The sequence below is a fragment of the Dermacentor albipictus genome, chromosome 9 (genome assembly GCF_038994185.2).
Source record: "Dermacentor albipictus isolate Rhodes 1998 colony chromosome 9, USDA_Dalb.pri_finalv2, whole genome shotgun sequence".
NCBI classification, from domain to species: Eukaryota; Metazoa; Arthropoda; class Arachnida; order Ixodida; family Ixodidae; genus Dermacentor; species Dermacentor albipictus.
The window spans coordinates 121,766,815-121,792,524 of NC_091829.1; the positions used below are offsets into that span (position 1 = coordinate 121,766,815).

At 45.5% G+C, this 25,710-nt stretch overlaps 2 protein-coding genes across 2 annotated transcripts in view; both read left to right on the forward strand.

Annotated features, from left to right (window-relative positions):
* Positions 1-25,710, forward strand: part of LOC135912601 (arrestin domain-containing protein 3-like) — a 216,617-nt gene that overhangs the window by 120,073 nt on the left and 70,834 nt on the right. The gene's annotated exons all lie outside the window — the stretch shown is intronic.
* LOC139050099 (protein unc-13 homolog C-like) lies at positions 19,560-23,935 on the forward strand. The gene is made up of 2 exons (XM_070526312.1): positions 19,560-19,640; positions 19,717-23,935. Exon 2 carries the CDS (start codon positions 19,783-19,785, stop codon positions 21,025-21,027), a length of 1,245 nt encoding a protein of 414 aa, XP_070382413.1. The 5' UTR covers positions 19,560-19,640; positions 19,717-19,782; the 3' UTR covers positions 21,028-23,935.

Here is a 25,710-nt window from a genome sequence, read left to right on the forward strand (position 1 = left end):
GCACAATAATTTTTCGAACGGAGATTGGCATAAGGCATCGCATATTGTATAATACACAGGAGACCGCGCGCAGCCTTTCACAGACGTGGCATAATTGCGAGTTCCATAAAAGATCACAGTCAAAAAGCAATCCAAGATACTTAACAGAAGATGCATTTTTAACAGGTTGACTTGTACATTCATAACAGTTCGATGTGTGTAAGAATAATGATGTCGTAGGCAGGATTTTTTTCATGGGGTTATGGAAACAGGCAAGTCGCGTTTTAGAAGGGTTGATGCTTATTAAATTAGCCGCAAACCAGTATTTAGTTGCCTCATTCTGTGAGGAGCTGATTGCATCAGAGTAATTAGTTGCACCGGATACAAGAACAGTATCATCGGCATATTGATATATATAAGTTTACTTACTACACTGGACAAATCATTCACATAAGTGTTAAAAAGCAGGGGCTTAATATTCAGCCCTGAGGGACTCCAGAATAAATACTGGTAAAAACACTTAAACTACTTCCCACCTTTACACACTGCTGTCTATCCTGCAGAAAGTTAGTTAATAAATTCAAGAATGATACGCGAAGGCCTAGGAGAAACAGTTTATGTAATAAAATGTCATGACAAACACTGTCAAATGCCTTAGAGGCATCCATAAAGAGGGCACATGCTACCCGGTTACGGCCTAGTGTTAAGCTTAAAAGAGCAGAGAAAGCTTCTAAGAGTGTTTGTGTACCCTTGCCCTGTAGAAATCTATACTGATGTGATGATAATACACTATGCTTATCTAGAAACTGTGGTACCGAAAGAGCCGCATGTTTTTCTAATATTTGAGCTATACAGGGAATAATCGAAATAGGTCTGTAATTTTCAATACTATTGCGTGCACCTTGCTCATGAAGCGGAATTACAATTGCGGTTTTCATATCAACTGGAATCACACCACCATCCAGAACAAAGTTTAAAAGAGATAGCAATACGTGTTTAATTGCGTCAAAATTTTCTCTGGAGTTCACTGACAGAGATTTTGTCGAAGCCAGGTGATTTGTTCGTCTTAAGATTGAAGTCAATGCACCTTAATTCTTCAAGCGATAGTAAAGAAAGATATGCGGAATCTAGCCAGCTACCTGTTTAAGTACACACCGATGGTCACCGTGTCCTCGATCCCGAGACACTTGAAAAGAACTGATTAATTAAGTTTGCCAAAGTTTCGTCGTCTGCAGAAAAATAAGATGAAATGCGCTGTTTAGGCGTTGAAATGTTGCTGCCTCTAAGATTATTGATTAGGGACCATGTTTTCTTTATGTCAGATCGAGCTTCTTGAAATTTCTTTCTAAAATAAACGCGCTTCGCAAGTCTGATCATTGCATTCACCTTGTTTCTGGCACATTTATATCTTAAGCGCGTGTCATTGCAGTTTGACGACCGCTTGGCCTTCGTCCACAACAAGTCTTCTTCCTTTATAGCTGCTAAGATATCGCTGGTCATCCATTTCTGGCTCCGGTTACGCTGCCTGATTTTGGCAACGCGTGTTGCCGCCTGCCTAAAAGCATCAAACGCGGCTACGAATTCGCGGTACATGTTTCCGGTGACACAGTACATAAAAAATTATCCCAATCATTTTTCTGGACTAGTTTATCGAAAAGCCTTGGATCAATTATACAAATTTGTTTGATAGAGTTAATAGCCTCTGATAACAAAGGGTTCACAGTCTGTTTCAGTGAACAGCAGACGAAGTAGTGGTCAGAAAGCTTAACCTGGGCCAATAGCAGATTTTACTTCCAGATTATGGGCTCTAACATTTACATGATCAATGCAGGATGAAACAAGACGTTGAGACAGGAATTCCTCGCGAGTTGCTGCATGGATTGTCATTTTAATTCCCCATTTAGATAGTGTATCTAAATAATCAGCAACTATTCCTACTGTTGGACGTATATTTATAATAATGTCACGTGTGAGGCAAATACATTCATCGGTTCCTATACGTGATAACGCAGAGTCGAGCTCAGCCAAAAAAAAGACACCTGTTACCACATGGGGGACGATACACAGAAAGCAAGGCCAATGAAAATCGAGGATTAGATAAGCGGAGAGTAACAGTTTCGGCATGGTCGAAAGGTAACTTGAGTTCGGAGACTGACCAAGTGTTTTTACGAAGAGAGCCACGCCTCCACCCTTCCGGACCGAATGAAAAAACGAGAATGACTGATAGCCCTGTAGCGCGAAACTACAAAATAGACCTAGCGAGATATTTCTCTCGGTGAGTACGATGACATCAAAAAGCAGTGGAACAGAAGATAGAATGGCTACTAACTGGTCCCAGTGCTTACGAATGCTTCTGATGTTTACGTGAGTAACATGGAAAGCGTCGTTACCCGGATAACAAAAAAAACCGAGAAACTTATAAAAGGTCATTGGAAACCTTGAAAGTACTACCCATGACTAGATAAGCCTCTCAATGTCCAATTTTCTATTAATTAGAACGAGTGGAGCGCCGTCTGCTTTCCTTGCAGACACCTTGCCATTTCTTGTCCAGACGTACTTGAAGCACATTTCCTTTGCTTTAGTGCAAACTAGCCAGAACAGTTCACGATTAACCCGCGTGAGGTTGTCATTGAAATACAACCGTGGAAAATCATTCTGAACTAATCCTGTCAAGTTATTACGTGATCAAAGCCATTGTTCCTTCACTTCAACGGAACACATCTGTACAAGAATAGCTGGTGCAGTATTATCCCTACTGGGTAGACGGTGGATAGCAGAGACTTGAGTTGCCGCAAATTTAGGTACCTCGAGTTGTTGTGCAAGATCACTGAGGAAGGATTGAATGTTCTCCTTTGGCTTGCTGGGAAATCCGTGGATCTCGAAGTTCATTCTCCTACTGTACAGCTCCTTTTCATTCATTTGCTCACTTATTATGTCAATCAGGTCTGACTGGAACTCGACGGTAGAACACAGCGAGTCAACCTTGGAACATAATTCCGCCACTTCCGTCTGATTTTTGTTGACTGTCTCCAATACCGACTCATATTTTGTGGAAAGAAATTCTATTGAACTCTGCACTTCCTGTATCGCGTTCTCGATCTTTCCAACCGAGTGCTTAAATGTAAGAAGTTCCTGTACCTTCGTGGCGAGTATTTCTACACTAGATGCAAGTCGGCCTAGTTTTTCATTTACAGCAGTAAATTGCTGTGCAAACGATTCTTCTTCTGCTGTGTGTGTCAAGTCTCCTCGTGTGCTTTGTTCCGGTCGACATGTTTGGCACAGCCAGGTTTCACGTTTAACTGTACTCTTTTTTGCGTAGCTGTTTTCAGCTACTGTAGAGCATCGTTTTCGAAGGTGGAAACCTTCTTGGCAAGCCGAACATGTTAAAAATTTCGCATCCAAAGGTAACGGCTTAGAGCAAGCAGCACAATCGGAAGGTATTTTTGCGCAGTCAGCGGCAAGAGCTTACAATGATAAAAAAAGTAAGAGCGAAATGCTCACCTGCCGAAAGGCACGAAATGATTAGCTCCGTGAATGTATTTGCCGCTGACTGCAAAGAAGCCGAGCGATGCTGTTCCTTAAGTAGGCATCCCCAAGCGTCTGGGGTGCAGGCTAGGCGATGTGCTGATGAGAGGGTGACAGTTTGCGGGCGAAAATTGCAGACGGAAACCCGCTGTCTGCGCAGGCCCTGCGCAGATCCAGGCTCACTGATGCTAGCGGCTGCACTGCCCGTGTCTCAGTGAAGCGTCCGATGACCGCAGGGAGCACCTGCCGAAAGGCATGAAATGATTAGCTCCGGGAACGTATTTGCCGCTGACTGCCAAGGGTCGGCAATGGTTTATACTGGTCGGATCAAGTTTCATAACATTGATAGTGACACCGGGCTGCGTGGAGATGAGGAAGTGGCACAATACTTAAGCGTACTTGGACAACTCTGGGAGCAGTTTGCGTGAATTTTTTTTTGCCCAAAAATGCAAATGGGTGGTATATAATTCAGTTTTCACCTAAAAACTCTGATATTGCCACCTTGAGGATTTCTGGGTAATAGAAAACGGCTGTTCGTTTGGTCGTAAACCTAATCGCTGTTGTCGACGTGTACGATTCGTTACTCATGGAACGTTAAACGTACCCAATAAAAGAAACGTGTACTTGAAGAAACCTTTTTGGAGTGAAAAAATGAATGGCACGCCCGAAAACAGCTTTAGTTTTCGCCATGGACTCGTACTAGAAATTGTTGCGAAATGTGTAGTTACGTTGCCTTTTCTACTAAACCACCTGAATCTCTTTATGTAGTGTTGTAATTTATTTCTTTCTCTTTTCAGAATATACGGTTGCAATGAAACTTTCTTTATTGCTATTAGTTTCTAGATTGTTAGTAGCATATTGCATTATACATGTTGAAGGGTGCGTTTCCATTTTCGTCTTCCACGTTTTGCCACTGTCATAGGGTAATGATGACGTTACAGTCCCCTTCGAGTTTTTTGTAAATCTTAGGCTGTACCTCCAGCATTTTGTGCTACAAGTGTACCGCGATGCTGAAATAAAATTAGCACACGAATCAACCACACACATTAAAATTCTGCCGGCGTATGAATCACCCGTTCTCAACGTTGCCTCATATAAAGCTGTGTGGTGCAGGTTGAAGCGGGACAAGGGAGACAGAAAAACGAGGACAAACGCTTACTGTCAGCTGAAATTTTATTGCCTGATGCAAGGGCTTGAAGGGCCCCTCACAAGACCCCATAGCAAATTTTGGTTATACGCGGGAAGTTGTTACTTGTCCTCTAGGGAGCGTTGTGCCACAGAAATTTTTCAAGTCGGCTCATTAATAGCCGAGATAGAAATATTTCAGTGCCGCGAACGCATGATTTCAGCAGGCGGGCTCCACTGCATAGCGAGACTCCCTCTCCACTCGCCCCGTCTTGTCTTCGCAAGTAAAATTCCTTCTCTCCGTTCTCCCATACTGGACCTCGAGGACCGCGTGACACATACGTCATGGGCCCCGCCTTCACTTCTTTCTTTTCATTTTTTTTTTTTTGCGGTGCTACGCATTTACGCTGATGGCGCTGCGCGCGAGCTGTTGTCTCGTTCACGTAGCGCACAATTTGCGCGCTGCGCACAAGGATTTTCAAGGGGTGTACGGCAGCCCGATTAAAAGACCGGACAAAAGAAGACACACAGGGACACACACAGCGCTGTGTGCGTCCCTCTGTGTCTTCTTTTGTCCCGTATTTTAATCGCGCTACCGTACACCCCGTGAAGATGCATTACCAACAAGCCCACATTCCAACCTTTGTGCACAAGGAAATATGAATAGTGGTATAATTCAGTCCTACACTAATACTGAGGCAGAACAAGTGGATCGCTGATCATGATCACGTGCTGGCGGCCGGTAGAAAATGGCATGGTTTCGGTACCTACGCACGTGACCGCACGACAGTGGGAACAAGCAGACGAAGCGGAAATACACCTGTCTTGCTTTGGTGCGAAGGAAAGCGAAAAAAAAACGCAGACATTCCGTTTGTCTGTTTTATTATTTCTCCAAACTTCAATTCGTCAATTGAAGCAACAGATCACACAAATAACAGATGGTGCCTTGAATAAGCCTCGAAGTCACGTGTCACCATGAGCGACGTCACACTTCGGGCTCGACTACGTAGGCGCAGGCATGACTACGTCACCGTCCGGCTTGGTGCGCGGCGGCCGCGAGAAGGAAAAATGCGTTCGGTTTGCAATTTCAGATCTTTCCGCGGCGCGTAGCGATGTAATATTTTGTAGACACGATCGTAATCACGCAATGTATGCTCTGCGCTTGTCAGCTCAAAATGGCCAGACCTGGTGAGGGGCCCTTTAAAAAAATACAGATGAAAAAGACAGCATAGAAAATCAAAGATGCCATGAGCGCTCGCTGGTCGTGCTGGCGTGGTATAAATTGCCAACTTCCTTCGTCATAAGGCCAGGGAATGCTTACTCATGCATGGACATTGTTCATGTGGCACGCTAGCTGATTCCACAATGATGCGCGTGCGATCGTCCATGTGCTTAAGGATCACTTTTGTTTTCTCGAACGGGGTACATCTGTACACTCTGCGATACAGGGCAAAAAAACAACAACAACCTTCCTTCTCATTGTTAACGTTGTTCGCATGTTCACACAGACAGTTAACTGAGTAATACTTGTTGGGGGGCTAGTTGGTGCATGTTTCCAGAAGAGGGTTATAGCGCCGAAAAAACACAACACACAGCAAGCGAGACGGGACAGGCGCAACTTCCAACTGTTTATTCACCGCGTATGCGGATGAATATAAGGACAAACAAAGATGGGTAGCAAGAACCACACATGCGCACGAAGTTTTTACAAAAAGCGGATAAAGATAGGTGAGGTACACACGTATCTCACGCCCGTGTTTCTAAAAAAAGCAGTTTCATTCTTATGGATGGGGCGCTAACACAATCGCTACAGTTTCTTTCAATATAGTAGGCCTCCAACAGTTCACGGGCTGTCTGGTCCTTACTTCTGTTTAAAACCTTTGCTTCTTTCAGCCTTGCCACACACTTAATCTTCCTTTCTTCTCCGCAGACTTTACAATGATGCGGCAGATGAGAACCAGTGCCATTTTTTTCAATCGCGACTATGTTCCGCTAATCGGTCATTAATATAACGGCCGGTTCGACCGATGTACTTCTTTCCACATGTGAGCGGTATCTGATATACTACTCCCACAGCGCATTTAACAAGCGGGGCTGCATGTCTCTTTTTACAGTCAGTTTTGTTTACCTTGTTGGGATCAGTTTTAACGCACAAGCCAGGTAATTTTTTGGGGGGCAGAAAAAACCACAGGAACCTTATATTTTGTCGCTAAATGCTTCAAATTGTGCGCTACCTTATGGGTGTACGGGATGACAACCGGTCTACTTTTGCTTTTGGGGACGTCATCTTGGTCGCCCTTCTTTGTACTTTCTTTTTTCAATTTTCGCAGCAAGACTTCCGCTACTCCGGTTAAGATCGAAGTTGGAAAGCCTGCTTTTTCTAACTTCCGAATCTGGGTGTGAAAGCTTTCCTCTGCCTTATGGCAACAAGATTTCTTCAGCGACGCTTCCAGGCACATCTGAGCAATGGCGCGCTTTACTGTCTTTGAATGGGAGGAATCATAGGGCATTAGTTCTTTTTGTGCGCGAGGGCGATACATCCAGCAAAAGCTTTGGTCATTAAGGGTGATGTCAATGTCTAAAAACTGCAATCTGTTGCCTTGGGCAAGCTCATGGGTGAAGTCCAAACCTTTTCCAAGTAGTTTAAAACCAGATAAAATTTCTTCCACTATTTGTGGGTAAGATAAGGAAACCTGTTTCTTTAAAATAATTAAAAAAAGGTTTTAAACAGAAGTAAGGACCAGACAGCCCGTGAACTGTTGGAGGCCTACTATATTGAAAGAAACTGTAGCGATTGTGTTAGCGCCCCATCTATCTCCATATATAAGAATGAAACTGCTTTTTTAGATACACGGGCGTGAGATACCTGTGTACTCCACCTATCTTTATCCGCTTCTTGTAAAACAAAAAAAAGCCTCGTGCGCATGTGTGGTTCTTGCTACCCATCTTTGTCCTTATATTCATTCGCATACGCGGTGAATAAACAGTTGGAAGTTGCGCCTGTCCCGTCTCGCTTGCTGTGTGTTGTGTTTTTTCGGCGCTATAACCCTCTTCTGGATTCACACAGACAACCGTTGAAACACCTACATGTCTGGCCCCCGTACCATGTGCCTCATTTCAAGGGGATTATGTACACGACTCCCTGTGCGCAATACGCGTAACGATTATGGCGCTCAACATTGGGCTTTTTTGTTTCTTGAAGGGGGTGCGGCTCTTTCATATTGAACATAGGTCGCTATATCGTTTTTTCTTCTTCTGTTTTTTATATATAAGATCTTCTATCGGAAAATAACATTTCATCTGGCAGAAAGCGCTCATCGCCTGTCCCGCTTTGCCCTGCACCAGACTGCCACATGGAAAACGAATTAATTAATTATGTATGGGGTGTAACGTGACAAAACCACTTTCTGATTATGAGGCACGCCGTAGTGGAGGACTCCGGGAATTTCGACCACCTGGGATTCTTTAACGTGCACCTAAATGTAAGTATATGGGTGTTTTCGCATTTCGCCCCCATCGGAATGCGGCCGCCGTAGCCGGGATTCGATCCCGCGACCTCGTGCTCAGCAGCCCAACACCATAGCCACTCAGCAACTACGGTGGGTATGGTGAACCAACCAGCCTAAAGCGACACCCTTCTAAGTTGCAGATAAGCCTTTCGCGCACTTGATTAAGAAATTTATTAGCCCTATTTCACCCACAATTTATTAAACTCGCATGCACATCGACCACAATGTTTTCCGCTTTTCTCGTTACTGTTTATATTTATTGAATACAACAGACTCAGTGTTCTTACTACGGAGGCTAACAAAACCATGGCAACATCGGCAACAATGTTGTCTGATACAATAATAAAGAACATAAAATCATTATTGCATCATTAGGACCTGTTCTACACGGAAAAAAACAATTCGTGTATGTGTTCTTTCCTGCAACATACAGAGGTAACGCGTCCCGCTTAAGGTGGCGAGTAGGTCTAGTAGGTTACTGAGATATGAACATGAAGATGGCTTGAAGGTCAAATTTTTAGCATTAGGCAGCTGGAGGAATGCATCTGTCTTTTCCTCGATGCTCTAGTGGTTCGAAATCATTATTTAAAACAGTTAATACTCGATTAATTTTTCGATCTTTATTTTTTGTACCCAGGAACAGCCGGAAGTCTAAACATTGGAACTCAGAGACTAAAAAAACAAGGTTGAACTATGGCTAAGAGTTACGGGGTAAAAATCGAATGTAAATAAAGGAGATCAGGGTAAAATGCATATAAATGGCAACAGTCAAGAAATAACTTAAGATTGCATCCATTGTACGTTACACACAAATACGCAAGAAGAGAAACAATGAGAAAACAGGGGAGAAACGCAGCCAGTAAAAACCTAAAAATAAGTAGCTATTACGTACCTGCATTCGATTTCGCACCCTATGAAGATTATTGGCATTAGGTACAACGTGGATGTTGATTTTTTTTCAAAAGATAAACTATTTATAGAAGGGCTGAGGGCGGTATAGCGCGTCAGAACGTTGGCTGTTCGATCAAGCACAATTGCATGTTTACGACATGTGGTGCTGGCGTTATGTACTAAGTTCCATTTTCTTGTGGTAAGCTCTACATGGTCAGGCCGGGCGCTGCATCAACGTACGCCTCAAGGAACACCGCAGTTCGTTAAAAGGCACATCCAGCTCTGATCTATCTAGCCACTGTTGCACTCGTGGTTGCGTACAGCGTTTCGATAGTACCGCTATTGTTTATGAGGAGAGAGCAGCGCGCGAGAGAGATAGCGGAGACTTTTCGCATTCATAAGCACGCGAGCGAACGCGAGAGCGAGCCATCCGTCGCTCGAACACAGGACGAATTTAACGCTTTGAATCATGTTTAATCACACGTGATGTATGATGTACACGGCGTTGGTTTCCGTTTTTTTTTTGTTTCCCGCTTTCGTGCAATATGCGCTGCATATATTGACCATGTGTTTGGGGTAAAGCTTCAGTTGATAAGCAGCGCCTGTGATCGTCTTGTCTTTTTAGTATTTGTGCAGTTATTGTACTGATAGAACAAGAAAATATACAACTCGCACAGTTCTTCCCACTTGTGTGCTATAAAGAGTACATCCATTATCGACAAGGCTATGCATGTAACATCAGCAAAAAGCGTTGCCATTTTTGGGAACAGGTTATGAAATGGATCCAACTGCTGCTTGGAAAATGGGCATACGTTTTTGGAATATGTCAATTTTATGAGAGTGTTCGCTGCAGGCCCGCGGAATGCTGGCCAAATGATTCTTTCTGATGGCAGAAGTAGGTACATGGAAAGGTTTGGACAGCTGAGGTATTTCTCGCGGGATTGGGATACTAAAGTTATCTTATTCTTCTGTACAATCAACAAAACTATTTACACGCCTGAAGAAGATGAATTTAACGTTGGTGCGTCTGCACTCCAGGTCTTCTACACCGAGCAGGGACTGAGGGTGAGGCTATTGATCACGACCGACCTTCCCGGAGTACCGATATCGCTGTATAAGGAAACATTTATTTCGAAATCCGTCTATTCGACCTTTGTGGTGGCTAGTTCTGTTCCAAACGACAGCGGCATATTTCCTCAGAAGTCGGCATAGCACTTTAATGCGTCCTTCAATGCGTGCAGCCGCACCTCAGTGGGTTCAGTGGCAGCAAATTTATTGGCAATCAAAGATCGCCTGTGATCACTTTCGCGGTGCTGAGGTTCTTCTTTGACACTTTGTTCTGCGAAGGTTACGACTGAACGAGGTGGTGTCTGCAACGCTCCTTGTACTGAACGTGGCGTGCACTTCAAATTTCATTTTGAATGTTCACGTAGACTCTACTACCTCTCACTTTTCCGCCCACGATGCGGCAAACTAAGAGGCTATCGCTCTGCTTACGTTTGAGTTCGCAGATCCTCCGCCTACGCGGAGGCACTGTAGGTTAGTCTAAGCGGAGAAAAGGACTTGAATCTATTGACGTAGATAATCTTCTTGAAGCTAGGTGACGCACTTCAGCCACCGTCAAGCTAGGAAGACGAATGAAATGGCATGGCGTGTTCGGTATTTCGCTCCTAGGTTGAGTCGAGAGGGACAGGAGCACTCGTGCTCGAAATCCGACCAAATCAGGGGTCTTGGCCCGAGTGGGATTAGCCTCTCTTGCTGCCGTCTGGAGAGGCGAGCAGACGACACGCCACGCGCTTAGCGAAGTGCAAGGAGAGGACACGTGTGCAAGCACACCGATCGGCTTGCCGTTCAAACCTGACGGGTGCATGCTCGGTCATTCATCAAAACAAGAAAACCGCACGGGTTGTACGTAGGCAAGGGATATCGGAGTTTTGCCTGAAATAAACTACGCTTGTCGTTTCCTTCTCTATCCGTTAGCCCTCCCTTCGTGCGTAAACAGCAGACTGATACTTGCGGATTAAGTCACTGACTGAGCCCACTGTAGCTAAGCGGCTCTCGGGTCATGTATGCTTATGCGAAGGCATGTTGAAAGCGCCTCTGATCGCTCGGCATACAAGCAAAGCATATAAACCGTCGAGGCTATTGTGACCATAAGCCAAACTTCTCGACACACAATACACAATAATGACCCACAGACATGACGAGACCGAAATATAACTGTAACGTTGCCATTCACGTTACCATTCAAGGAAGTTTAAAAATTACTAAAACCGGCATGACTTGGCATGAAGCCCTTCGAAGTGATGGCCGGCCACTTACCATAATTCTTGAATTTATACACATTGAATTTAACTGGTGCTGCCAAATGGGCAGAAGCTGGGAGGTCAAGAAGCTTGAAAGAGACCGAGGGCTGCGACAGCGAGTGATGTAAGGAACAATTATGCGTAACGTGAATGAACACAGCGCTGTGATTTAGATAGCAAATTGGGGTAGCCGACAGCCTAGTTGAGTTATAGGAGCAAATTGCATTGTTTCGCGTAGAGAAGACAACAAGTGGTAGCTATTGCAGTACCAGAAGACGACAGAAGTGGTTTGGGGAAATAACGGAATTTGCTGGCATAGGGTAGAGTCAGCTGGCGTAGTCACCGAGAGGCAGATGATAACTGAGGCAGGTAATTTATGTCCGGGCGTCTGCGTTTTCGATCTGCGGAAACCACCTACTTCTACATAAGGAGCTAATTTGAGTTGATATTGAGAGAACAGCGTGATATGTACACAGGACGATAGAATGAGACATCAGACAACGCGGGAGCTATATTGTATGATTCTTTCTTCCTTTTATCCTTCTGCGCCGATTTCTTTCTACAACGTTCTCATCAAGCTCTTCGTTTTGACCGTGCCGTTATGCTCCTACCAAACAGCACGCTCCCCAAATAAAATAATCACCTAATCAAAATATTTATGGAAACGTTATGTGCCCAGATCGTCAAAGCATATTGTTGGTCTGGTTACTTCGTTATGAGAGCTAACGGTAAAGACAACATAAAGGACCCAGAAACGCCAGTGAATTACCTTGTTTTGCTGATGTATCCCATAATCTTTTTTTAATATTCCGCTGACTCTTTAAAAATGCAATGTTCGTGCTAGCTCACAATGACCAATGTTGTAAAATTACGTGTCTTGTTTCTGTTAAAAAACTCCGACGCCCGCTGCTGGCATGTTGAACTTTTTTGATGGACAGCTATGATAAACGGATGAGTTAGAACGTGAAAGCAGGACCGAAAAGCGATTCAACTGCAAATCATTCTTTTTTTTTGTTTCGAGGGAGAAATTTTACACCAATAATTTAGGAATCCTTTACCAATGATTTCTTAATTTTTAACAGCAGTGCCACAGAGCGTTAGATTTTTTCTGGTGTGATTGGCTGTTATAAATAAGAATGACTATATAGGTGCCGTCGCTTAAAGTCACGTTTAACTGCCTTCATTTGACGTGGATTTCGTGACAGGTGTATATTTTATCTTCAGATACGCGAAACTTCGTACGATGTATCGAAAATACAGATGCTGACACACGTCCTGCCCGATGTATCATACAGATAAAATATATAATGCATCTTAACATAGCATCTGAGATGCACTTATGTTCCATACTTTCCATCCCGGCCTCCAGATCATTCGGCTGCATGATTCTGCTCGATACAATAGATGGAATGTTGTATTCTCACAGACATAATCGCACATTTTCTTGGTTCAGATACTTCGCACATTTTCATAAGCAGTTCGCTGTCATTAACATCTCTTCTCTTCTCAATAAAGGGACGTGTGGCGTTCCTTTCGTTCCTTGGTCATAAGTTTTTTTTTTTCTCTAAGAGCCTTCTTTCTAGGCCCTCGCCACCTGTTCAACTTTTGGCCGATTCTATAGTCTATCGCAAAAATTATTTCATGTTACCTTGTCCTTCTCGAGCCAAATTTCGACCGCTTTACCAGATGGTGCTCATCACCTTCCCTTATGCCCTCAATACAGACAACTAAAAAATCAAATGAGCTGTACTCAAAATTGCTAAAATTTCTACGGTTGGTTACTCCTGTGGTGGCATGTGTGCGCCACAATGCTCATCGCAGAAGAAATGCTGAGGCGTTCACCTCACATCCCTTCACTGACGCTCGTGGTGTCGTGCGCAGGCTTACTCAATGGGATGTCCCTTGCGACGCACCAACGGGATGGATTCTCTTTGCGAGCTTTGTTTTATTCGTTATTCCATCTGGGTACAGAGCCGTGCTGTTCGGAATCGGTTTCCAAAAGTGTCCTTTAGTGCGACAGCAATTAGATGTTGGAATTTGGGTTTGCCTTGTCCGTCCAATTCGCCACTCTATTTATGAATTCTAATCCTTGCTTTCTCTCTCTCTCTCTCTCTATTACGCTGACAGTGACCATTGTCATCATCGATCGACACGCAATGACGATTGCTGTCGTCCTTAGCCCACTTCATTGTATTGACACGCGTACTTGCTTATCTTTCTCGGGCTACCGCTTTTCACCGCCTAACAAACGTTATCGCTCAGCGTGGGAGGCGCTTGTATGTGTCGGAGGTTTCTCGCGTGTTGCCAATGGTTCTGTTGTTTCGGAACCTTGTGTGGCCTGACTGTGCGCGACGCGGGTTGTGTGGTGCTTTCTGGAAGGCACGCGGGCATCGGCGATTGCTCGGGAACATTTGACGGCTCATGTATGAAAGCCGCTGCACTTGACCCGCTGAGATTTCGACGATCGCTGACTGTTTTCGCCACTATCGTTGTGCTTGGAGCAGAACTTGTTTTTCTAGGCACATGTTCGCCCAATAAAGAGTCAGTTTCGCCATTCACAGCTTCGCTGCTGTGTTCTCGATCGTCAGTACCACATGACATCTGGCGGAGGTGCTTTGCGTTCATGTACCGGACGCCTCCGAAAAGCCGTGATCCAAGCCCTGACCACGAAGACCCCACCAACGCCATTCCGTACCATCGAGCAAGCCGCAATACCTGCCTCCGGAGCGAGGACTTCTACCTGAGACAACTGGAAAGATCGTGACAAGTCAGCAATCACAATGGCAGCCTCAGCGTTGCCCATCGTGCTTCCCGGGGAGCTGCCAACCTTCCGCAGATCATCGTTTGAAGACCCGGAAAACTGGCTTGAAACGTGTGAAACTGCAGCTACATTTAACTGGAACAGCGACGACAAGCTGCATGATGTCTTTTTCTCATTGGAAAACGCCACCAGGACATGGTTCGAGAATCGAGAAGCCGCCTTAACGACGTGGGACCTATGTCGCCGCGACTTCCTACAGACCTTCACGAGCGTCGGGCTCAAAGAGCGAGCGCAAGCTGTGCCGCGATCCCGAGGGCAGCTGCCTTATGAGGCCATCGCCAACCTCACGGAAGATACGACCGACACGCCGACCCGGAAATCTCTGAGGAGAAAAAAATCTGCTTCCTGAGGCGGGGCGTAAACCAAAAACTTTTAGCCGGAATGATCCGAAACTCCCCGAAGACCTTAGCCGAGTTTTCGACAGTGGCAACGACGATTGAGAAGACGCTGGAAATGCGCACTCGCCAATCGTCGAAGAGCGAAATTCAAGCAGTACGCTCCGATGAACTGCGACAGGCTGCTAGAACTGTCGTGCGCGAAGAACGGTGCGGCCACAAGCAGCATAAATTGCGGACATCGTCCAATAGGAGATCCAGCAGTCACTTCGTTTTCATTTTATTTTTCATTTTTTTCTTTATTTCTCATTCTCTAGGATGGAGGAGGTCGAGGTAAACGCCGCATGCAAGTAGCTTGAGGAGCCCTCGACCCCCGCACATCAGTCAACATCAGAACCCCGTTCAGACGCGCTTATATACTCTATCATGGATTCTAACCAACTAGCCTGCCAACGTGTTTTAACTAGGCATATACGGATATACGCACCTGGAAAAATAATTCAGGAGTACTTTCACAGGGCAACACATAAATATTTAATATGGAATATGAATTACAATATAGAAGAAAATGACACAAGTGTGTCATAATATATGGTACGCGGGTGTGGAAAGCATAAACATAGGAAGGCAGTTCGCCGTGCGGGGGCGAAGAGGACACCGACTCTTTGCAAATACCCGCCAGAGAACCATCATCATCATCGACGCCGATTTGGGAGCGTCGACAGTGACGCCTCAAAAAGCGTGGCGCGAGAGAGTGTGGCCCGTGGCCCGTGGCGTGAGCAGTGCGCGAGGTTCGGCGGTCGACGGAAAACAGTCTCCTCGCTGGGCGTCTGGCCCATAGGAGCTATCGCCGACCGCACCAATACGGCACACCTGAAGCAACACTGACGCCCGCTGGGAGTTTACCTCGCCCCGCTCTTCCGCTGGGCACTGGTCCAGGAGGGCTGGCAGTCCGGAACCGGGGCGCTCGAGCGTTCGGGTGAGCGGCCACAGGGCTACCCCGCCAGCTGTGGACGCGACCCGGTGACTGCGGCCGGCTACCTGAGCCCCGCGAGGTGGTCCGACCCGGCCGTCCAACCCAGCTGTCCGACCAAGCCGACCGTCCCGGCCGTCCGACCCAGCTGTCCGACCCGGCCGTCCGACCCAGCTGACCGACCCGGCCGTACTACACGGCTGTCCGACCCGCCGGCCGACACTGTTGTCCGACCCCGCTGGCCGGCATCGGTTCAACGAGGTCTCAGACACGGCGACACACGCTTCCGCCGGAACTGTAGGCCAATCATAATCCACCGATCCATAGATATAGTGCATGTCGCCTATGAGGCATTTTGGGACATTGTCAGGTGTGTGTGCCGTTATCTGTGTCGTGTACGTCAATACAAGTCTGATGTGTGTTTTTTGCTTTCGCGTGCTGCTTCTCCCTTTTTCTGGAGTGATCCGGCCCCAATAACATCACAAAGTGTACATAATGCGCATTTCAAGATGATCTTATAAGTTGAAAATCAAATACAGAAGTAGTTCTGTAGCATTTTCACAAAGCGGCAGATCAACATGAATTGCAACACATTGGAAATAAATGCATATATTGCAAACTTCCAGTTGGTATTGTAGCTTAAAATCAAAGAATTCAGAAATACGTGAAGTAATGTGGTCACATTAATGCAATGTTAAAAGGAGTTAGCAGTTGGTGGAACATACTGACTAGGGGTGACGGTTCATAAGCAATTGGAATTCTAACCGAGTTAGGTTGCAAATTTTTATGCCACTATCATGGAAACTATTCAGAAGTTCTGGCAGGTGACACTAAAGCACTTGATCGATTGCCATATTTAGTTCGGGACTGAAGAACTTTCCACATTTCTGTGTGACGAGCAAGTCGTGCAGATGCACTGTTATAAATGAGCTATTTCAGCGAATGTCTTGCAATGTCTAGGATGACTGTTATACAATTGTGTTAATAACCTTTGGGTATATATTTGTTGAATTTTAGGAAGATAATACTTTTCAAAGGTTCCGTGTGCTCTGAATATGGTATGATTTGGCTTCGCAAAAAGCCAGACTACAGAACACGGCGGCGGGCAGAGCCATCCTCCACAGGACCGGAACGGCAACGGAGCTCCGTGCCCTCGATGAGCAAGGATCACTCCCGCTCGAGGTCAGAGGCAAGGTCAAGGCAAACCGCATACCGAAGCACATTAGTCATGAACTCCATGAAGGACGACGCAAGGCTCGCGTCGACAGACAGCGCCGACATTTAAAGGGTGACCCGAACGTAACGTACGTGGACGTGGCGGCGTACCCTGTAGGGGCCTCTTCGCGGTAGTCACCGTGAATGGGAGAGACAACTCCTTGACCCTCGCGGCCTCCGTCAGGGCAGAGACTGAGACCATAGCGGCTGAGACCACTGCGGCTGAGACCATAGCCGCGGCGCTGCTAATAAAGCAAGAAGACAAGGTAGGCAGGGAAGTTAATGTCGTTACTGACTCGCAACAGGCGTGCTGTGACTTTACCAACGGACGAACACCGCTGCTGGCGGTTCAGATTTTAGGCCCGAGGCTGCAAGAATCCCAACAAATCACGTGGACGCCGGGCCACGTTGGTCTGGATGGGAACCAAAGGGCGAACGCCCTAGCTCGAGTGCTAATCAACTGAGCGGGGCAAAACCAATCGTCTCACCAATCCCCACCCTTTACCTTCGTGCCCCTGCCATCCCGTTACTGCGACCGACTCGAGATCCAGCGACTCAAACGCAGGATTTATCCCCCCCCCCCCCCCCCATATGAAGCTCAGCACTGAAGAGGCAGTGGCTCTCAGACTTATTCAGACCAACACATTCCCAAACCTACACAGCTGCAGCAAAATGTTCCCACATGCATATCGCGGCATCTGCCCCTGGTGCGGCGACACACGCCCTACACTCTTTCACATCTCGTGGGGTTGCGGGAGCAAACCTCAACACTTCAAGACGCCGAGCACGTCATTTGAGCGGTGGGAGGTACATCTGACCGGCGATACCCTGACAGGACAAGCAGCTCTCGTCCAGCAAGTACGTCGAGCAGCCATGGCCAGTGGAGTCTTGGGATGAAGACACCACCTACTCGACCTCAAGAGCAACGACCTCAATAGTCCTAATAAATGTTTTCTCTCTTTCCCTCAATAATACACAGCATCTTTTTTTTTACTAGTAACACTTTGTTAATCTTCGATTCAGTTGTCGAACCCCATACCAAATGGCAATAGAGTATATGGGAGACGAATATTGCGTTAAATATTAGGAGCTTTGCTGACGCAAAGTATATCTATTTTGACCTAATAAGCTTACAGTGTGACTAACTTTGTGAGCTACGAAGTTACCTCGTTCATCCCACAATAGATAGCAAGAAATATATACACCGAGAATGTAATAGTATTACCTTTTTCAAGCTGTGCCTAATGAAATGTTACACTTTAGTATGACCGAATACCTGCCTTTAGTGTGAAAAATAACGGCTTTTGTTTTAGTTACATTAATTTTAAGAAAATTCTGCATGGAGCATGTCCTCAGTTTTCGAAAAAATACATTTGCCTGGTGAACTAAATTATAGGAACAGACGGAGGATATAAATATGCTAACGTCGTCAGCGTAGATTATGAGCTTTGCCTCTTCATCGATATATGCAACATCATTCACGTAAAAATTGAAAAGCAACGACCTTAGTACGCTACCTTGAGAAACGCCTGAAACTATTCGAGTGCGAGGCCCCTTATAGTCTATCTTTCAAGTTTTTGAAATAATATGTGGTGATTAATAAAATCGGAAGCCTGGGTAAAGTCTACAAATATACCAATGGTCAGAAGATTGAGTTGAGAGTTACAGAGGATGAATCCTTTTTGGTCAAGAAGCGCAATCTCCGTTGACAGTTTTTTTTAAACCGCACTGAGCCTTTGAGAGGAGCTGGTATTTCGAAACAAACGATGACAACTGCTTATTAAGAAGCTTTTTTAAACATTCGAAAAATATCGAGAAAGTAGAAATTGGTTGGTGATTTTTACCGCCTAATTTATCACCCTTTTTATGCAGGGCTAGAGCTCTTGCAATCTTCATTCGAGAAGGAAATGTTGCTGTAGAATACACTAATTTTTTATATAAACGAAAATAGGAGCTATATCATGAATTACATGCTTCATTGGTCGTATTTGTAAGCCAGTGGCGCCACAAGTGGAGGTGTTACAATTGTAACACCTCTACTATTTCAATATTCCACTACTTCCAATATCCACTACCCCAATATTCCAAGACCTTTAAAGGTCTTGGAATATTGAACAAACGTCTGCAGTGTTACATGACTGTAAAAAAATTGTGTTATGATTGAAAGGCAAAGGACTTTCCAGTGGCTCTGACGCCTGCATAAAGTTTCTGTGCTCGAAATACTAGACGCATTTGCCATGTGCTGTTCAGTTGCTTCATGTCCTTCTACGGAAATTCCTTCTATTTGCTCAACGGTTTCCATGCGCCGAACAATAGCGTTTATCTTCCTTAGTTTATCACTTTTTCCTAGAGAGGATACAACTTGTTGAAAAAAAAATGAATTCTTTGTTCTCTATAATTCTTTAGACAATTTATTACGGAATACCTTAAATTCTTTCAAGTGCACATGTTTTCGTGCCTTGATGAACCTGGCAAAGAGCCTTTCCCGCTTTCTAATTTTCCTCAATAATTATTTAGTTAGCCACGGCTTTCTAATGCTCCTGTGGTACATCGTTTCCTGAAACAAGAAGCGATTTCTGCATATTGCAATAAATTTCTCTAAGGAGTTGCTATAAGCTACGTCAGCATCAGCTTCAAAAAATTTTCTCCCAGCGCACCTCCTTAAGTTCCGAGTAGGCGTTGGCGGGCAGCAAGTATGCAGACGCACCTAAAGACATGTTTCTTCTTTATCCAGTTTCTGGCTTTCACCTGGACTTGGCCCGTTGCCTTGACGGATCAACCTGCTATCGTGGTGCACCAGATGAATACTATCGCCCGCAACGTGCTGCTGACGGCAGCAGATGATTATCCAATTCTTGCTTCCAAATTCCGCCTGGAAACAGCACCAGTGCTCCCTCTGGGCTGGTCAACGACATCACTGAGGACATCGCCGGACGTGCTGTATTTAAGGGACCGGGCATCGTACGCACCTTTCAGTGGGCGTTGGCGGGCAGCAAGTATGCAGACGCGCCTAAAGACATGTTTCTTCTTTATCCAGTTTCTGGCTTTCACCTGGACTTGGCCCGTTGCCTTGACGGATCAACCTGCTATCGTGGTGCACCAGATGAATACTATCGCCCGCAACGTGCTGCTGACGGCAGCAGATGATTATCCAGTTCTTGCTTCCAAGTTCCGCCTGGAAACAGCACCAGTGCTCCCTCTGGGCTGGTCAACGACATCACTGAGGACATCGCCGGACGTGCTGTACTTAAGGGACCGGGCATCGTACGCACCTTTCAGTGGGCGTTGGCGGGCAGCAAGTATGCAGACGCGCCTAAAGACATGTTTCTTCTTTATCCAGGTTGGTACTTCATATACCTTGCATTCTAAACGCTCGAGTAATTGCTGCTTGCTGCTCGTCCCACGCCCACATGTTTTGGTACTTTTGGTTGCGGATTGCTTTCAAGTGTTGAAGATGTTGCTATTGCCCGGTGATGTGGAGCAAAACCCTGGTCCCGATAAAGTTGACAAGGGCAATGCTGAAGTACTGGCTGCCATAAATGCTCTCGCGAGTACGATGGAGGCACGACACGCTGAAGTGATGTTTTCACTTGACGTGGTAAAAGCTAGTCAAAAGCTGTTGGAAGAACGAGTGTCTGATATCACCACGAGATTAACAACTGTTGAAGGGAAAGTAAGCGCTCTCGAAGGCACTCACAATGTGGATGCGACCGAAGTTCACCGCATTGCGGCTAATACAGTGCGAAGTGAAAACGCTGCACTGCAAGCACGCCTTGACAAATTTGAGGACCGGTCCCGCCGTGAAAACTTAATTATGTATGGTTTGAAAGACAATCCTTCAGAAAGCTGGGTCCACACTGAAGAAGCTGTACGAGCCATTCTTGCTGATCGTGTATCTTTAGAACTTCCTGCAGATGCAATTTCACGAGCGCATAGACTTCGCTCCTTTGTTATTGGCAGAAATCGTCCTATAGTTGTGAAGTTTGCTTCGTTTAAAACACGAGAGAATGTTTTAGCACACAGGAATAAACTTAGAAATACGGGAGTCGCTTTACAACAGGACTTCTGTAAAACAACGCGGCAGATACGTAAAAAGCTGATAGATTTTGCCAAAGCTACTACACAGCCCTCCAACCTAAGATATAATCGATTATATATTAATAAAAAATGCTACGTCTACTGCAAAGAAACTGATAACGTCTGTGAAATAGGTTCCCCTAACGCATTTGCATCTGGTACCCACGTAACTTCTTCAGATCCACAACACGTTGCTGGTTTTCGTCCGGCACATGCCTCCGATAATGCTTCAACTTCCAATGTGTCACACCCTCATAGTGCTCCGACTTAGGAATCACCGGCCGTTCAGACGAAGCACATCGGCGACTATTCGTTCCTTCTTGCGAACATACGAAGTATATTAAAGAAGCGTGATACCTTGCCATGTTTAATTGACACGTGCGTAGCCGATATCGTTGTTTTAACAGAGACTTGGTTGTCAAGTAAAGTCATGAATTGTGAACACTTTTCTTGTGAAAAGAAATATACAGTGTACAGACACGACCGAAGGGACCGATCAGGGGGCGGTGTTTTGATTGCCCTTTCTGAAGACATAAATTCTTATATTGTCCCGATCCAATCAGAGCTTGAATTCCTATGTACATGCGGTACCTTAAACCATCAAGATGTCATTGTTTGTGCTTGTTATCGGCCTCCGCTTTCTGCCACCACGTTCTGTGATGAACTCCATGATAGTCTGAACAAAGTTGTGTCTCGATTCCCGAAAGCGCCAATATTTCTTATGGGTGACTTCAATTTTCCAGATATCCAGTGGACCGATTCTAACCCCATTGTAACTACTAATTCATCCGAGTGTACAGCTTTCATTGACCTCTGCTCTACATTTAATCTTTCCCAGCTTGTACAAGAACCAACTCGCGTTACCCCTTCGTGTGCAAATGTACTCGACCTTGTACTCGCCAACTGTCCCGATTCGGTCTCTTCCCTAACGCTACTGCCAGGTCTAAGTGATCACCTTACAATCCATTTTACTACGCCATCGCGCTCGCGCCGCACATCGAAACATTCGAAAATAATCCGCGATTACGGGAGAGCAGACTTTCAAGCCATTAATACTGCTTTGGAAAAATTCGTCGACGAGTTCTTGCCACAGTTCTGGGAACGCACAGTGCAAGAGAACTGGCGGTTATTTCAAATGCAAGTCAAAGCACTCATCGATAAATATATTCCGCTACGAAGAATATCTAGCAAGAGGCGTTCGCCGTGGTTCAACTTATCGTTAAAACGCGTACTAAACAAGAAAAAGCGCATGTTCCGCCGCTGCAAGAAAGTTATGACTGACAGATCAAGGTTGGCTTATCAATCTACCGCTGCGGAATATAAACGTGCTCTCATCGGTGCTAAACAATTATTTTCATGCAACCCTTCCCTCTTTAATTACTTTACTTACTTAAATCCGCGCAAATTTTGGAATGGTATCGGCATGCGCGAATCCGAAGAAGTTCGCTTGAAGAACGATCGAGGATTCTTTGTATCAAAAAAACAGTGCTGTATCCTACTCAATGACACATTTTCATAATCTTTTTCACATGTTGCACCAAGAACCGTTCCTATTACTTCTGCACCTGACTTCTTTCAAATGGACACTATCCTTATCGATTGGGTAGGCATTTGTAAACTCATTCAAGTTGCTGAACTCTCATCGTCAGCTGGCACCGATGGTATTAACTACAATGTTCTGAAAAACACCCAGACTTATTCATCCATTATACTGTCGTATGTCTTTTCTCAGTCATTGCAGAGCGCCACGTTGCCGGACGACTGGAAGGTGGGAAAGGTAGTTCCGGTGCTTAAATCTGGTGATGTTCATAGCCCCCACAACTACAGGCCTATCTCACTAACATCAATTCCATGCAAACTGCTTGAACATATCATATATTCTAACCTAATGTCGCATCTAGAATCGAACTGTTTCTTCACACCTAATCAGCATGGTTTTTGCAAACACCACTCCTGTGAAACTCAACTGGTCGCGTTTACTAATCACTTGTTTTCCATTTTGGACTGTTCATCACTTGTGGATTGCATTTTTTTCTAGATTTCGCGAAAGCATTTGATACTGTATCTCATCAACTACTACTTCTCAAGCTTAGTAAACTAAACCTAGATACTAATATGATGAAGTGGATCGAGTGTTTTTTGCAGGGCCGTACCCAGTACGTTTCAATGAATGAATGTGACTCACCTGCATGCCCCGTAACATCCGGAGTGCCCCAAGGCTTCGTACTAGGTCCTCTGTTTTTTTCTAATTTATATTAACGACCTTCCTGATTCCATTGACTCACAAATTAGACTCTATGCTGATGATTGCGTAATATATAGACAAATGTCTAAACCTTCAGATGCAGCCATTCTTCAATCTGATCCGGATAACATCTCCACTTGGTGTCACACCTGGTCTATGAAACTAAATATTGGTAAGTGCAAAGCAATGAGAATAACGCGCACGCCTCACCAGCCTTCATGCACCTACTTCCTTAATAACTCTTCTTTAACTTCAGTCTCTGATTATAAGTATCTTGGCGTATACATTACTGCCAACCTATCATGGAACAATCACGTTGACCATATCACTAATAATGCTAACCGCACTCTTGATTTCCTTCGCCGTAATTTTGCCCTGGCTCCTGTGTCCCCAAAACTACTTCTATATAATACTCTTGTGCGCCTGAAACTAGAATATGCTTCTTCCGTTTGGGATCCTCACACCAAATCACTCATACGAGCCCTCGAATCCATCCAAAATCGTTCTGTTCGTTTTATACTCTCTAACTATTCTCGTTCAGCCAATGTAACGCTAATGAAGAAAACATTAGATCTTCCTGACCTTTCCTTACGCCGTCGTATTTCTCGATTATGCCTCTTTCACAAAATATATTTCACCTCCGACACTCTGAAGCAATCACTCTTTATTACTCCTACTTACTTTTCATCCCGCATGGACCACCGGTTCAAAGTTGGCCTGCCAAGCTGCAGGACTAATCTTTATTTTCATTCGTTTGTTCCGAAGACAAGCGCGGACTGGAACCACCTTCCTGCCTCCGTCGTGTCCATCGCAGTACCCGAAGTCTTCAAGTCTGCTGTATACGATCACCTTCATTAAGCTTCCTGCTAAAAAAAAAAAAATGTATTCGTGTATAGCCATTTGCATTTTTGTATACCCACCCCTCTTTGTAACGCCGAACGGCCCTGAGAGTAAATAAATGAAATGAAATAAAACATTTTCTAATAAACGTTCAGTTATTGATTGGAAAGTTATACCTGTTCTTTTTAAATTACGATCAGTGCATCCGATGTTAAACAAGAAAGAAATGGGCACAAGATCACCTACAAAACTACTTAAAACGCAACTTGTAGCGCATTACAGGACATCGTTCATCAGAAAAAAAAAAAAACTGGAGTTCACGAATAGCCGCGGCCTCAGAGCCTGCCGTCATGCGCCTGCGCCAGGATCCTGTAATGCCGGACTTCCGTCGTTCGCCCCATCCAGCTCTCCTTCCCGTCGCCCTGCGCACCCACCCAAGAAAGACAGATGTATGGCGCGCTCCAGACCACCGCTGCGGATAAGCGGCCACGTCTACCGCCGGTGCCCATACCGCGACTCGGGCTTCGCCCTCAACGCGGCGCGTCCACAGCTTGGTGAACGGCCTCGTGACATCGCCGACTACATCGCCGCAACGCAGTGGAGACCCCGACATTCTTTGCGGTCGCCGTCACCAGAACGCTAACTTTCGCCGCAGCATCGACCGTACACCGGACAGGTCTGGTCTGTAAGCACATATCCGGAAAAATTAAAGCAAAAACCGATGGAGGTGCGGTTGCTGTATGGCCAAATACCCAAGATCCTCCGACGACGATACGTGGAGTGCATTGGGTTCCGACCCCAATACACCGTCGAGGTCCTAGTAAGATACTTCTGCGACGCTACTTCGGACCCTACAAGTTCATCCGGCGGTTTGGCACTGGACTAAGAGGTCGTGCCAGACGGCATTGCGCTATCACAACAGCGCTGCTCACGACCTGAGATAGTCCACGTTCGGCAGCGTAAGCCGTTTTACCACCGCTGACAAACTCTGGGGCACTGTTTCTCTGTTTTTTTTTTCTTTGCTAAGCGTGCTTTTTGCAGCTAAGCCGTATATCTTTATTCCCACATGCGCAGGGCCCCCCAAAAAGGAAACAACATATTCAAAACACAGCTCACCTAACATCAACATGTGTGCTCAAGTCACATGAATTTTTCTGTTGTTTTGTTGTATATTCGCGGCTTCCAAAAAGGGTATTTCATTTTCGATACCAGCAGTGTCTTCACACATACACGAAATACTGGCATTTGAAGTGCCTCATTTATCTACCTTTGTGTCAGGTTCTTCGACCATGTGATAACTTTGTCAACTTCGTCATCATATTACTCAGGAAAGGGTGCAGACCGGCACCCTTACCTTTGGCCTGGTATGCGTTGCTATCACTCTTCTATCAGCGATGCTTGGAAAAATGGCGCCATCGGACAAGACGCCAGAAGGCTTTGTAAGTGGAACTCGTAAGGCTAGAGGAAGATTCGCCTGTTTCGGCTTTACATTGGCGTGACGTGTGAGGCAGTCTTAAGGTGCGATGCATCACACCAAACCGCTAAGTATTTCTGCCACGCAGCGGAGATGGTGGCTCAGAGTACTTCGGTCCCTAACTTTAGGTTCCTTCTAAAGGGAAGAAAAGTAGAGGCAGAATTCAGTTATATTCAGTTACATAAATTTCCTCGGTGTATGTGATTGCCATGCTCTTGTTCAGGAGCTTGAAGTCCTCGCCGAAGTTTGCCAGCGTCACTTTCGGTTTCCTTCCGTGCAGTCGAGGGATCCCTCTCGCGACCCAAATTTCACGGTTGAGCAATAAACGTTGGTCGCCCTCGATTACGCCTTCAACGTTTGTGGGTGTTTCGGTGCTGACGGAAATGACGATGCTG

Bases quoted from the DNA above. Each gene is read 5' to 3' on its own strand.
- LOC139050099 (XM_070526312.1), top strand. From the start codon at position 19,783: ATGAATACTATCGCCCGCAACGTGCTGCTGACGGCAGCAGATGATTAT.